This window comes from Lasiosphaeria miniovina, assembly GCF_030549165.1.
Source record: "Lasiosphaeria miniovina strain SMH2392-1A chromosome Unknown B0T26scaffold_5, whole genome shotgun sequence".
NCBI lineage: Eukaryota > Fungi > Ascomycota > Sordariomycetes > Sordariales > Lasiosphaeriaceae > Lasiosphaeria > Lasiosphaeria miniovina.
Genome location: NW_026848224.1, coordinates 882,694 through 896,778, shown reverse-complemented (window position 1 = coordinate 896,778; position 14,085 = coordinate 882,694). Strand labels below are relative to the sequence as shown.

The following is a 14,085-nucleotide window of genomic DNA, read 5'->3' as shown; positions in this document are numbered from 1 at the left end:
ACCTCAAGCACCTCATTCATCACACATCAACAGCACGCCTTCATCTTCCATCACGAAACAAGTTCACCGCAGACAGCAAAAGACCATTCAATCAACTCTCTTCTCCTCCTCGTCCTGAGCTGGAAAAGTCTCCCAAAAGCCCCAAGAAAGTCGATTCTTGTGAATCTCCTCAAGCACAATGGCAGCTCTAGTAGCCACCTTTCCCAGGCTTCCAGCCTTCGACCAGGCTCTGAACACTCACGACTTCCAAGAAAGTCGGGCGCTGTAAGTCCACCCCCAAGTCATCCATAATTAGTAAACTTAACGGCCTGCCTAGCTAACATGTTTTCCCCACCCAGGTACAACAGCCTCAAGGATGATGCAGACCAGCCTTATGTTGACGACACGCACATCCAGAACCTTGCAGCCCTGTTCGTCCGCCACAACGCCGAGAACGTTTTCGGCGTCCACCTCATCCATGGCCATTTCTAAATCGCCGAAGGCACCGTCATGGTCGGAACCAATTTCCAGAACCCCGACATGCGCTGGGCCAAGCCCACAGACTCCAACAAGCTCGAAGGCTCCTCCATCCACGGGCACATCTTCGTCCTCACCGACAGCGGCTTCCGCGCTTACGAGTTCCAGGACGGGCCCCTACCCGACCTCACCGCCGTCGACGAGAACTTTCTTGCGGAATTCTCCGGCTACATCGTAGCCAAAAATCTTACTGGGCTCATTGGCCTCCAAGTCCTAGGGCACGAAGGCTGCAGCAACCGCAGCATGTCCGAGCTCATCCTCGACGAACGAAGTGGCACCGTCATGCTGGACACGTCTCTTGTCAAGAACTGTCGCCTGGCCCGTGTCACCGGCTGGACGTTTGAGACGGTCAACGGACAGCCCCGCGTCTACCAAGCAAACGAGACGCATACGGCCATGGTGAAGGGAAACCACAAGGTCTTCAATGCAGGCAAGCCTCATCCCAAGCTAGAGAACGTGGACGACCTCAAGGCTGCTCTTTTCAGGGCTGGTGTCATATAACTACTGCCTATTTGCAACCCCAGTGCGAACGTTTCGTATGCGAGACCTTCAGTCTCTATTTCTCTTCTATCTTGGGAGATATTTGGTCTCTATTTCTTTTCTATCTTGAGAGACCTTCAGTCTCTATTTCTCTTCTATCTTGGGAGACATTTGGTCTTTATTTATTTTCCATCTTGGGAGACCTTCAGTCTCTATTTCTCTCCTATCTTAGTCTAGTCTAGCTAGTCAGTCAGTCATTCACAGCCCCTCAAATCGGGTAGCTGGGTTCAATAGCAGCCCGTCAAGAATCATCACGTTGTACCTCCCGCTGTCATCGTCCTTGATCGGTACCGGCTTCGGCATGTTTGCGAGCCTGCTGGTGAAGCCCCGAGATCGTGTCAGATGGAATGGCCTAGAAGGTGCTGGAATCTATGATGCGTAATCTTCGCCACTGGGTTTCGTCATGTAATTGCCACATAAGGAAGTATAAGAGAGAGAGTCTTTTGTGGAAAGACTGAGGGAGGAAAACAGAGCAATTCACTCTGATGCACGCAATCCTAAAAGTGCTGTTGTAGTCTGATAATTAAGAGTCTTATTCATCCGCTCAATCAGCCGATTAGTCAGCCACCTACTATCAGGACTGCGAAGTCAACAGCGCTTCCGACACGCAATTCTTCAACATTCTTTTCCAAGACCAACAGTCAAGATGACCACCACCAACAACGACAAGACTGTCGCACTGAACAGCTCGGACAACTGGGAAACCTGGAATTTGCAGTTCCAAGCCCAGGCGGTGGCCGGAGACATCTGGCCCCAGATTCAGGGGCTTACTCCTTTTCTCAGCAAACCTACCGCCCCTGATCCGGCTAGACACAAACACAAGACCCCTAGTCAATTGTCGGTTACGGTCCGCGGCACCAGCGTATCGGTTGCTGACGACGAAGAAGCTAGCCCAGCTAGTATTCCAATCACGATAGCTGACCTAACCACTGATGGGTTCAAGACCTACCAGATGGAATGGACTATCTACCAAGCCAACCTCAAGGATTATACTCAGCAATTCGACAGGATTGAACGACTGAAGCAGTGGGTATTGAAAACAGTGAGCACGCACTATCAACGTACCTCATGCAAACCAACCAAGTCAATCCTAGATTGGTACAATGCCTTGCAGACTCAAGCAGGTATTAGCGACGACGAGGCGATAGAAGACGCTCGAGAAGCCTATCAGCTAGTAATCAAGCCACTTACACGACTCCCTAAAGACCTAATCAAATGGTCAGAACAATGGGAGAATGCTCTATCTATAGCACAAGACAAAGGCGTACCAGAAGCGACACGGCTAAGATCCTGGTTCAACGACTTTATAAAAGCTGTACAGCCTATTTTAGGCAACTGGGTTACAGCTTACGAGCTGGTGCAACAAACAAAGATCAAGCAGTTAACTCTTACCTATCGGGAAGTTGCCCACGATTTTCGAAAGGAAGCACGGCGACTGGCGAATGCCCGCGTACCGGTTGGCAACCGTGTAGGTAAAGGCTCGTTCGGCCCTTCCTTTGCCGCCATAACTCGTGGTAAAGAGGCCTATCAGGAGGACGCTTCTGATAGCGAAATCGTATCCGATGGGGATGTGGGGGAGCAAAAGGGTCAGAAACGCAAAAGGGTTGGTTCTGGTGAAGGCAAAAGACCTAAAAAGAGACCAAATACAGCCTCGGGCACAGCCGGTATCCCAGATGGCAAAGACCTAAAAAAAAGCAAGAAGCTTCGGGCACAGCCTCTAATATATGCCCTGCGTGCGACCAGTTCCACCGTCTCGCAAGATGCTTTTATGCATTTCCAAATTTGGCACCTGAGAGTTTTGTGGAGAGAGAGCATATCCGTAACAGGGTAAACAACGCTCTCAAAGACCCACAACTACAAGAGAAGATCAAAGAAATCCAGCTTCAAAAACAGAGCTGACTAGGCCGTAAGATCGGCAGTTGCTCTAGAAGCTTTGTGGTTAAAAATACAGCTGAGTACCCTTTGAAGAATTCGGCTATCCTAGACTCCGGAACTACTATTCACATATTTAACCAGATTACACGATTTCTCAACTTCCAAACGGCCCCCGAAGGCGATTGTGTGTGGGCTGGGGAGCAACTTGTCGAAATCTATGGGTACGGAACGGTCTACGTCGAGATCCAAGGGCCAAGAGGAAAGCAACTCCTACGGCTTACAGATGTAGCCTACTGCCTTGGATTTGCATGCAACCTAGTATCTTTCCGCAACCACGAAAGCAAGGATTCTGGTGGGACAATAGTCCTGGCAATAACTGCGTACGCAAGTCCAACAATTCGGTTCTGTGCTACCTACTTGATCGGTACGACCAGTACGTCCTCGAAGACCTTCCAGTACAATATTCCAAAGCTGCCTTCTTTGCACACCGAAATCTGTACAATTCCTACACCCAACGACGACCCAATAAAGCATTTGCAAGGCTCTGGCACCTACGACTTGGCCACCCTGGCCCACAAGCACTGGAGCACCTCGTGCAATGCTCGTACGGTGTGAAGATCAAAGGGCCCACCACTATTGAATGCGATGCATGTGGCATATCAAAGGCACAGCGGCAAGTCAGACGACGGGCAAGAAAACACGATGAAGGCCCTGGACTACGGCTAGCACTGGATCTCCACGAATTCGAAGAAGGCTACAATGGCTATAAGCACCTCTTCTTAATCACAGATAGGTGGTCTGGCTTAGCCTGGGATTACTACCTTAAGGACAGAGCAGCAGACTCCATCATCACATGCCTAACCCACCTATTTGGCACTCTGGATCACAGATACCAGATACGACCACAAGTTGTGGAATGCGATAACGAATTCAAGGCAGCCGAGATCCAGACCTTCCTTGGCCAACGATTTGTCAAAACGGAGCCCTCGGCACCATACACACAAGCCCAGAATGGAGGCGCCGAGCGCTCGGGGGGTGTGATCAAGGATAAGATTCGTGCAATGCGCACAGGGGCACGCCTACCAGCTACACTTTGACCAGAAATAGCCAGAGCTGCAGTTTACCTACACAACCAAATTCCACGGTATATCTATAACTGGGAAACCCCATACGATCGATTCCATACACATCTAGCCCACAAAGACGGCATTGTAGTTGAAGACAAGAAGCCAGATCAAACCCACCTTCGAGCCTACGGTTGCAAGGCCTTTGCCATGACAGCAAACGCCATGAAGAAGTCTAACCGGCTTCAACGAACTAACCCAAAGGCTTGGATTGGATACCTAGTGGGATACAGTTCATCCAATATCTATAGGATCTGGAATCCTATAGCCAACAAGGTATTCAATACAAGAGACGTGGTTTTTAACGAGGACGAGATCTTCAATGGCAACGTAGAGGGTCTGAAAGACGATCTTCTTCACGTTCGACTAGACGAGCTTAGCCACCTTCTTACAGCAACAGAGACTGTAGTGCCAGAAGATGACATACAACCCTCTGTATTACAAGAGGATGAGGGGGTCATTTTTATTCCCGATGACGAAGACCAGCCTATGGAAGACCAAGTGAAAGATCAAGAGTCACATCAAGAGTTTGGTTATACGTGTGCACGCTTTGCACCGCATCCTACACCCTCTCTTTCACCGGCAGCACTATTGGCAGCATCAATCCGACAAATCGATAATATCCCACCTTCAAAAACAAGCCAATCAGACGCCAAACCTTGGATGGCAGCCTTTGCCGCAGGGCGGCTAGTACAGGCAGTTAACCACAATGGCAAAACAATTACGAAGGCTACGATACAACGATTGTCAAAACAACCAGGTGGTTTACAAAGAATATATCGTCGAGATCTACCACCAGTGCCAAAGTCACATAATCAGTTATACACACACGTGCTTAGAGAACAGTTCTTGCAAGCTGAAAAAGATCACTTGCAAAGTATGCAGAAATGCAGTCGTGGATAGAAGTGGCCAAACAAGGCCAAGAAATTCTAGACTGTATGTGGGTGTATGTATATAAGTACGGCAAGCACGGCCGTTTTCAGAAATGCAAGGCAAGACTAGTCGTTAGAGGAGATCAACAAAGACGATCACTCGAAGAAGAAACCTACGCAGCCACCCTCGCCGGTCGATCCTTTCGAACACTTATGGCGATTGCGGCTAGGTTCGATCTCGATCTCATCCAGCACGACGCAATCAACGCATTTGTCAATGCTCGGCTAGAAAACGACATCTTCATGAAGATGCCACCTGGATACCGGAAGCCAGGTACCATCCTGAAGCTGAACAAGGCATTATACGGCCTACGGCAGTCACCACTCCTCTGGCAAAGAGAACTTACAAAAGCCTTGAAGACCTTGGGCTTCCAGAGCATCCCACACGAACCGTGTATCTTGATGAAAGACGGTGTTGTAGTGTTTTTCTACGTGGATGACATTGTCTTTGCCTACCGGAAAGAAAAGGAGGTATTGGCTAAAGACCTAATTTTTGGTCTAAAGCAAAGATTCAGACTGACAGGAGGTGGTGCCTTGCAGTGGTTCTTGGGCATCGAGGTGCATAGAGATCGCAAAAGACAATTACTCTGGCTATCTCAAGCAGCCTACCATGACAAAATTGTCAACTTGGCCGATACCACACCTACGAAGAAGACTACGGTGCCAATGGCAACTACAGAACTTCTGCCATATAAATACAAGGCTGAGGCATCATCAATTCAGAAATACCAACGCAAAACTGGGTCTATTCTATACGCTGCAGTAATTAGCAGGCCAGATGTGGCTTTTGCAGCATCACGGTTAACAAGATTCAACGCCAATCCTGGCCCAGCACATCACAAAGCCGCAGACCAAGTACTGCACTACCTACACCATACCAGAACACTGGCATTGCAGTTAGGTGGGCAAGACGACTTCGTTGTAGCAAGCGATGCTTCCTTTGCCGATAATTCCATCGATCGAAAGAGCTCACAAACCTACACCATGGAACTGTTTGGTGGCTTAATTGGCTGGAGGGCCAACAAACAAGACACCGTTACCACGTCTACCATAGAAGCTGAGCTCCTCGCTCTAGCCCAGGCAGCAAAAGAAGCCCTCTTTGTGAGTCGCTTACTTACAGAACTAGCGGTCCAACTAGACGATAGCAGCATCAAGATTCTGTGCGACAACAAACAAACTATCCGCCTAGTGATGGCTGAGGTGGCTACTTTGCAGACCCGGCTACGGCATGTGGATATTCACAACCACTGGCTGCGCCAGGAAGCAAGGAAAAAGAAGATTAAGGTAGATTATGTTCCGTCAGGGGACATGATAGCCGACGGCTTAACAAAGGCCCTTACGCCCCAGAAACACCAGAATTTCGTGCACCAACTACACCTTGTGGATATCACAGAAAGGCTGGCAGTCAGATCCAACATACAGGCTTGAATCTGGGGGGGTGTCAGGTGGAATGGCCTAGAAGGTGCTGGAATCTATGATGCGTAATCTTCGCCACTGGGTTTCGTCATGTAATTGCCACATAAGGAAGTATAAGAGAGAGAGTCTTTTGTGGAAAGACTGAAGGACGAGAAGAGAGCAATTCACTCTGATGCACGCAATCCTAAAAGTGCTGTTGCAGTCTGACAGTTCCACCCCGTCGCCCCACTCTTCCCAATTAGGACTAGCCTAACCGCCCCTGCCAACCACAAAGCCACGGCCTGCAGGAACCGCAGGCTTTTTCCTTTTTCCTTTTCCTTTCTTTAGTTTAGTTATTTACGAATCCAGTCATTTCTTACTTGCAGCCTCGACTCTCGTTTATGCCTGCCTTCACACAAGCCCCCTAGGACCCCCAATGCCTGCGGCGCTTGGAGCCTACGGCGCACTCATAGCTTACAAAGCGGTCCGTCCTCCTCCCAGATACCAATTAGGAATCCCCCCAAGGCGTTCCTTCCTTAGACTGCCTTACAACACAGCAAGCGGCATTTGACGGCTTAATACGTCCGAGGATTATCCGATCGACCAGTCCCCGTTGTCCATTTCGACACTGACGTAAACTGGCCAATCCCGATGCGAGAAACTTCGGCACCCTCACGGTAATATAGAATACAGCCTCTCTACGCCACCTCCGGCTCGCAAGCTCGCCTACGGTGGCTCCACTCAGCTGAATTACGTTTTGAAACTGACACTTGGCTATACCGACGATTTGAAGCCGAATAGAAGATGCTTTTCCAGTGGAAGATGCAATAAATGCCGACTGAAGATAGCGTTTGCAGAGGGAGGAATGCAGAAGGGCAGCTGCACAATGAAGTAGGCAGAAAATGTAGCTTGTGCAGATGGTCTTCCCTGTCACCGCCCTTGGCTTCCGGAAGTCACTGCTTCTTGTAACACAGAGAGTCATTTTTCAGTGTGCAAAAAGAACACCGCGACCCCCTCCAGGAACTACTCTGTGGCGGTATCGCCCCTGAAGGAATCACCGCTTGATCTGAAACTACCATATATTTACGAAGTCCCTTCCCATGGTATAACAGAAGATAAATTCCCTTCACATTCACATTGGAGGCTGAGCTACGGTCAGAAAAAAGAGTCTGTGTTTTCACAGCCAAAGCATACACTCGAAAAAAGACTCAAAAATAATAAGCAATTAATAGTAACTATAACTCCTATAATTAGAACAACGAGCGCCTTCGAATTGACCTTGTCCGGCCCTTGGTTTCTCTTCGCTTTTGCTTCTAAATTGAATATTCAGAGGGCGGGATACAAAGTTCCCGGCTCATCTACCGGGTTGTGTCACTTCGGTATCCGGCACGAACCCGGCCAGATCTCAATACCCGTCCCGCCAAATCTCGGGAGAATGACGATATCCACAGGAGATTAGTGCGCAGCAAGGAACCTTCCTCAATCTATTTGGGGATATTAAGCTTCATACCGTCCTTAATAGCTATCATTTCAGTCTTTTCTTTGGTGTAAAATTGATATATCCGGCGCAATGCAATGAGAGAAATGTAGCTCTGGACGGATACTATTATCCAGACAATCGCCTAAAACATGAGCACAGATATTAGCCGCCTACAGAAACCCAACGAGCTTTCGTTTCTAAGAAAGCTGCTGAGTTTTTTCTCGCCCACAGCATTTAGATTTTGGACCCTCTGTGACATGCTATATCAACTTGCCACACGCTATCAACATGTCTCTAGCAACCATATTGATAGTCTTCGGGCTGCTCAGCCTTGCGCTATCCCAGCAAATTGGCAGCAAAATCCCAGAAGTGCACCCCAAACTGACAACCTACAAGTGCACCAAGGCCGGCGGCTGCACAGCGCACAACACCTCAGTCGTCATCGACCCGGACTGGCGCTTGGTGACGGCCGTGGGCGCCGATGGCGGCATCTGCAAGGAACCCGCCTTCGTCGGAGGCCTAAACAAGACTCTTTGTCCCGATGCAGCTACCTGCGCTCGGAACTGTGCACTGGAAGGCGTCAACTACACGGCAATGGGCGTTCGCACCACGAACAACAATGGCCAAGCCGGCTCGCTGACGCTTAACATGTACGTCGACGACGTCCCGGTTAGTCCTCGGGTGTACTTGCTCGGCGCCGATGGAGCCGACTACGCAGACCTTCAGCTGGTGAGCCAGGAGATTGCGTTCGACGCCGACGTGTCGAAGCTGCCCTGCGGCATGAACGGCGCCCTGTATCTGTCCGAAATGGAAATGACCGGCGGACGAGGCGACCTGAATCCGGCCGGCGCGGCCATGGGCACTGGCTACTGCGACGCGCAGTGCCCGACGGGCTATACTTGGATTAACGGCATTGTGAGTTGAAAGCGGCCATTTCTCGTCTATAGGTGACTGCGCTGGCAGTCAAGAAGCTAACCAGCCCGAACAGGCAAACCTCAACTCGACCGGCGCGTGCTGCAGCGAGATGGACCTCTGGGAAGCGAACAGCGCGGCGACGAAATACACGCCGCACACGTGCACCAAGTCGGGGCTGTACCGGTGCGCGGGCGACGACTGCGGCGTCGAGGGCGTGTGCGCACACACGGGGTGCGGCTTCAACACGTACGTGCAAGGGCACAAGGAGTTCTACGCGCCGGGCGGCACCGTGGACACGCGGCGGCCGTTCACGGTCGTGACGCAGTTCGTCTCGGCCGACAACTCACCACGCGGCGAGCTCGTCGAAATCTGGCGGCTGTACGTGCAGGACGGGAAAGTGATCCCAAACCCGCCGGCCGTGTCGGGCAAGGGCGACTCGCTGACGGCGGCCTTCTGCGGCACCGGCACCGCGTTCGCCAGCCACGGCGGTATGAAGGCCATGGGCGAGGCGCTGGCCCGCGGCATGGTGCTCGTGTTCAGCATCTGGAACGACGCCAACGGGTTTATGGGCTGGCTTGATGGTGGCAGCAACGGCCCGTGCAGCGCCACGGATGGAAACCCCGACAATATAAAGGCCACGACCCCGGATACGTCGGTTGTTTTTTCCAATATCAAGTGGGGGGATATCGGGTCGACGTACTAGGGTTTAGGGAGTTCTAGGTTTACACCGAGCTTCCAGTTGAGGTGTTGGCTCCCCTAGAAATCGTACATCTGTGTCCGTATCCCTATCTGTATCTCTATCACACAACCAGAGGCGGGAGACCCGCGACCAAAATTTCCAGGCTTTGATGGCTTTGATGGTAATTGGCAATGCTCTAACATGTACATGCTGCCAATGTGTGATGGTCTTTGAGTCGCGTTCTGTTCTAATTTGCCAATGCGTAATGGCCTTTCGGCCGCGTTCTGTTCTAATCAACATGCCGTCCCGTAATATTCGTCAACGAACAACTTGGCAGTCACGTCAGAGAACACGGAGAGGGTAATCTTTCCACATCTGGCTTTTTATCTCACACTGTAAATTTCCACGCACTTAGGCGCGTGCTGAGCCAAAAAAGGAATGGCCGAGCCATCCGCAGCGGTTCGTACCCAGCCCAGATAGCGTCGATCAACGGTTCACGGGCCCCCGCCTACCAAAGAGCGACCCTGAACCCTTAGTTACACTGTTACCTAGGTACTTGATGTATGCAGTGCAATCTTTTTTCTCTCTAGTTCTCCTGCGCAACCCGCTTCATCAAATCAATGGCTCGTACAAGTACCTTAAAAACTAACCGAATCCCTCCCCGTGTTATCACTTTCCGCCAACAATCAAACAGCAATGAAACCCCCAACACCAACCAAACCGAAAGAACGTCAACGACTCGTCTCCCCTACTCCCTGAGCCCCAGCCGCTTGGTAAACGCATTGTCAAACATGCCCGTCGTGTTCAGCGCCCGGTACACGGCCTGCCACCGGCCGAGGTCGGGATACCACCTGCGCACGTCGTCGCGGGTGGTATAGCCCCAGTCGAGGCCCCAGTGGACGCGCACGCTGTGGTTCTCGTCGCCGCCGACGGTCGAGCAGATAATCTCCTTGACCTTGCCGAGCAGCTCGCGGTCGTGGTGGATGCCGTACAGCATGTCGAGCTCGACGGCGCACGTGAACCTGCCCGCCTGCGGCGCCAGGAACGCGTCCGATGCCCTGATGAACCGGATCCCCAGCGGCCCGGCAATGTACCACTTCTGCTCCCTGCCGAGCGTCTCAAACGCCGCGAGCACCGCGTCGATGGCCGTGACGCAGTCCTCGGCCGCGTCGGCGTGCAGCTCGACCGCCCACGCCTTGACCGTGTTCTCGACGCCGAGCGTGAACACGGCGTGGCTGACGTCGACGTACGGCGGGGCCATGTCGACGAGGAAGCCGAGCGCCGTGTTGATGGCGCTGCGGTTGAGCAGGCCAGGGACCTTGTTCAGTGCGGTCACGAGCGCCCACGAGTTCTTCACGCTGAGCTTCTCCATCCAGCTCCAGAAGCCGGAGAGCCGTTCGCCGCTGGGCTTCTGCAGCTTCTTGCGCATGCGCTCGACCTTGATGCATTTGTGCGAGGCGTTGTCTTCGGCGTACGGGTTGATCAGCAGCTCGAAGTGGTCAATGTCCTGGAGGATCGGGGGCGGCCACGACGAGGAGGACAGGAGCGGCTTCATTGCTTCCCACGTCGTCATGCTGCGCACCTCGGACACGCTGAAGGCCTCCTGCACGCGGATCGTGTAGCTGTAGATGATGCCCAGGCAGCCCATGGCCACCTTTGCGGCGCGGAACCACTCGTCGTCTTGCTTCAGCTCGACGGGGACGTCGGGCGCCTCGGGGAGGTGGCCGGGGAACTTGGCAGGATCCGTGATGGGAGTCTCGGTCGACGAAGGCGAGGGCTCGATCTGGTACACCTTGCCGCTCTCCGTGACAAGCACGATGGAGAGCAGGAAATCCGCCATGGGCCCGTACTTCGCCCCGGAACCGTGCGTGCCCGTCGAAAGGGCTCCGGAGATGGTCTGTCCGTCGTAGGCGCCCATGTTGATGAGTCCCAGCTTCTTGGCATCGAGCGCCTTGTTGAGGTCCGCGACGGTGATGCCGCACTGCGCTCTGATCATGTTGGCCGGATCCGAACCATCGCGCAGGATGGATGCGTCGACGGGAAAGACTTGCTTGAGCCCGTCGTGCGGGTCGACGAGGAGCGCGCCCTGCGTGTTAGTGATATCCGAGAAGGAGTGGCCCGACCCGATGGCCCGCACTGCGACTTTCTCGTCCCGGGCTTCGGCAATGACGCCAACTAGCTCCTTCAACGACGTAGGGCAGCGGCGATCGAAAGGGATGCACGATTGTTCGCCGATGCAGTTCTTCCAAGGTTCGACTGCGCCCGCCGGAGCCAGGAAGTCGAAGTGGGGAGGGTAGAGGTTGAGCCTGTTTGCGACTGCGTCGACTGCATCGAGGACTGTCTGCGGGTCCTTCTCAAAGGCAGCCACCAGTTGCTGCTTCTTGTCCTCGTCGTCGGGTCTTGTTAGGGCCCAGATAAAGAGCTCAGCTGCTTCGTTTGGGTCGACCTTGTCCGCTTGGTCCATTGTCGATGATTGGCTACCTCAGATAAGTAAAGAGTATTCTGGGTGGTCCTCAAATTGGCCGTGGAATTCTAGTGGCGGCACGCGTGGATGTAAACGATCTAGATGCACATGAAGAACAGGAGACGAGCAAAGAATGCCCCATCACGAGCTTTATACACCTACTCTCTCCCTCTTCTATTTCATAGACCAGGCTGAGTCGAAAGCTTCAAGCGCGCATGCCGCGATAAAGTCGGATTCTAGACCCAATATTGCGCTGCAGTCGACTCTCTCGACCACCTTGTTGCCAGACAGTGTATGCACACTTTATTCTGATAGTGGTGTCGGGCATGACTTGGCCACCAATGAGCGCTTGTGGTGGTCGAGTTCAGCTGGCCAACCCGAAGGCGCTAGTCCAATTTCAATGGGGAATGCGCCTGGTGTGAGCTGAACATATGCATGCATGAGCTTGTCCCGTTTTAGTTGGCGAGGGGCAAGCCTGTTCTCTCCTTTCTGCTTCACCCTGCTTTGTATGGATAACAGAATGATAGTTAGATGAAAGACGGGGATGCTTGAGTAGGCGTAGGAGCTTGGTGAGTAGAAGGTCCGAAATGAAGGAGCAACACAAATTACCCATCTTGTTTCGATAATTATTCGTATGTTTATACCAACGGGAGGGATAAGGGCCAATCGGAAAGGTGAAGCATTATGCCCTTCATTCACAAGTTCAATAAATAAGCGTAATGCAAGAACGGTAGCGGCCGAAATTGTGGTTAAAGTGAATCTCTATATTTCACTATTACGCTGGTGGGAAAGGATACCTTATTCTTGACTCTGTGTAGTGGGACAAGGTCAAGAACAACATAAACGACCAGACCCATGGGCTGTGGAGGACATATGTCTGGTATTTGACCCATTTCGCCTACAAGAAGGCGGCCACCCTCGACGATCTCGCCCGAGGCTTCGGTGTTGTTCCGGGAGCCATGCAGGAGACCATCAAGGCGTACAACGACGCACTCGCAAACAAGCAGCCCGGCCCGGTAAGAAAACTTGAGTTTCGGTTTCCAATCGTGGCTGCACCCTTCTACGGCATCGATATATCTCTGAGAGACGATGAGATGCTTCTCGTTCCAGCAATAACCTCGGGGGCCTTCGTGTTGATGGCACATCAGGTTGGTGTTCAATGAGGCCGTCAAGACAATACCGGGATCGTATGCCGCGGGAAGGAATGCTGTTGGCATCTGCTCGAGCAACTACGTCTCGGGACTCTCGCTGGCCGACTGTGTATTTTCGAGGGAAAGGGCTGGCGAGAACGCAGCCTTGTCACTTACTTAGTCACTCTACATACATAGTTAGCACAGATGTCCTGACCTGGTCCCTCTCAACCTAGACCGACAGGCTAGGTGTGCGTGATGTGAAGCTTCGCCGCCCGGCCCCCAACTCCGTCCATCAGGATATTATTTTTCGTCTGCTCAATGAGGCTCCGCTTGAGGAGGGGCTTCCATAATTAGATTTATCATAAAAGTAAGATTTATCATAAAAGTAAAATAGCTTATAATTACCCACCGCCAGGTATATGTTAAAATTTATATATGTATTTGCCGCGGTGTAGACTAGTAAAAAGTTAATAATTAAACGGTAATGATACAGTTATACCAGGTCGAGTTACGAGCATTGTCCCCACCATGTGAGATGGAAGTTTCATCTAGGATTGCTCTTCTGCGCCCTCTTCCTGATCTGCAGAGACACCAAAACCTATAATAGTTAGCTCTGATCCTACAAGTGTCACGACCAACTTCCCCGCGCCCTCGCTCCCAACGAGAGCTTGACCGTCCTCTTCCTTCCCTTTCTTTCCTTGACTTTGTATTCCACTCAACGCCGCGAATTAGTCCACCATGTCCGCCGTCCAGGATCGCAGGAACGAATGCTCCCACGTCTCCACAGTTACCGCCTCTGGCGAGATTGAAGTGCGCAAGCAAGTCATCGAGGACCTGACAGCTGCGAGGCCTCAGGAATGACGGGAAGCAACAAACGCGGCGCGATTCGACCAAGTCATCGACAACTAGAGGGCCGGCAAACAACTCCCTCGTGGGGAAATAGGCCTCTGGACACTTGGGGATGAGGTCGTACTGGGTACTTACGACCAATATGAAGAGGCCGTTGTCACGCACAACGGGGATAAGCCGTAC

General features: G+C 52.1%; 5 protein-coding genes across 5 annotated transcripts; 4 read left to right on the top strand and 1 right to left on the bottom strand.

Moving 5' to 3' along the window:
- Nucleotides 1-178: 178 nt before the first annotated feature.
- B0T26DRAFT_752828 (uncharacterized protein) lies at nucleotides 179-1,017 on the top strand (the record flags this gene model as incomplete). The annotated part of the gene is made up of 3 exons (XM_060445583.1): nucleotides 179-264; nucleotides 339-444; nucleotides 511-1,017. 3 exons carry the CDS (start codon nucleotides 179-181, stop codon nucleotides 1,015-1,017), a joined length of 699 nt encoding a protein of 232 aa, XP_060293935.1.
- A 685-nt stretch (nucleotides 1,018-1,702) lies between these two features.
- Nucleotides 1,703-2,955, top strand: B0T26DRAFT_648821 (uncharacterized protein; the record flags this gene model as incomplete). Its single annotated transcript, XM_060438032.1, has 2 exons — nucleotides 1,703-2,720; nucleotides 2,771-2,955. 2 exons carry the CDS (start codon nucleotides 1,703-1,705, stop codon nucleotides 2,953-2,955), a joined length of 1,203 nt encoding a protein of 400 aa, XP_060293934.1.
- Nucleotides 2,956-7,757: 4,802 nt separating this feature from the next.
- B0T26DRAFT_780002 (glycoside hydrolase family 7 protein) lies at nucleotides 7,758-9,491 on the top strand. Its single transcript, XM_060446679.1, has 2 exons — nucleotides 7,758-8,777; nucleotides 8,851-9,491. The coding sequence occupies exons 1-2, from the start codon at nucleotides 8,151-8,153 to the stop codon at nucleotides 9,478-9,480; spliced, it is 1,257 nt and encodes a 418-aa protein (XP_060293933.1). The 5' UTR covers nucleotides 7,758-8,150; the 3' UTR covers nucleotides 9,481-9,491.
- A 387-nt stretch (nucleotides 9,492-9,878) lies between these two features.
- Nucleotides 9,879-12,294, bottom strand: B0T26DRAFT_779998 (uncharacterized protein). The gene has a single exon (XM_060446678.1). The coding sequence runs from the start codon at nucleotides 11,918-11,920 to the stop codon at nucleotides 10,205-10,207; it is 1,716 nt and encodes a 571-aa protein (XP_060293932.1). The 5' UTR covers nucleotides 11,921-12,294; the 3' UTR covers nucleotides 9,879-10,204.
- On the top strand, nucleotides 12,262-13,914 carry B0T26DRAFT_677049 (uncharacterized protein; the record flags this gene model as incomplete). Its single annotated transcript, XM_060440050.1, has 4 exons — nucleotides 12,262-12,338; nucleotides 12,477-12,489; nucleotides 12,739-12,936; nucleotides 13,786-13,914. 4 exons carry the CDS (start codon nucleotides 12,262-12,264, stop codon nucleotides 13,912-13,914), a joined length of 417 nt encoding a protein of 138 aa, XP_060293931.1.
- Between the last annotated feature and the right edge of the window lie 171 nt (nucleotides 13,915-14,085).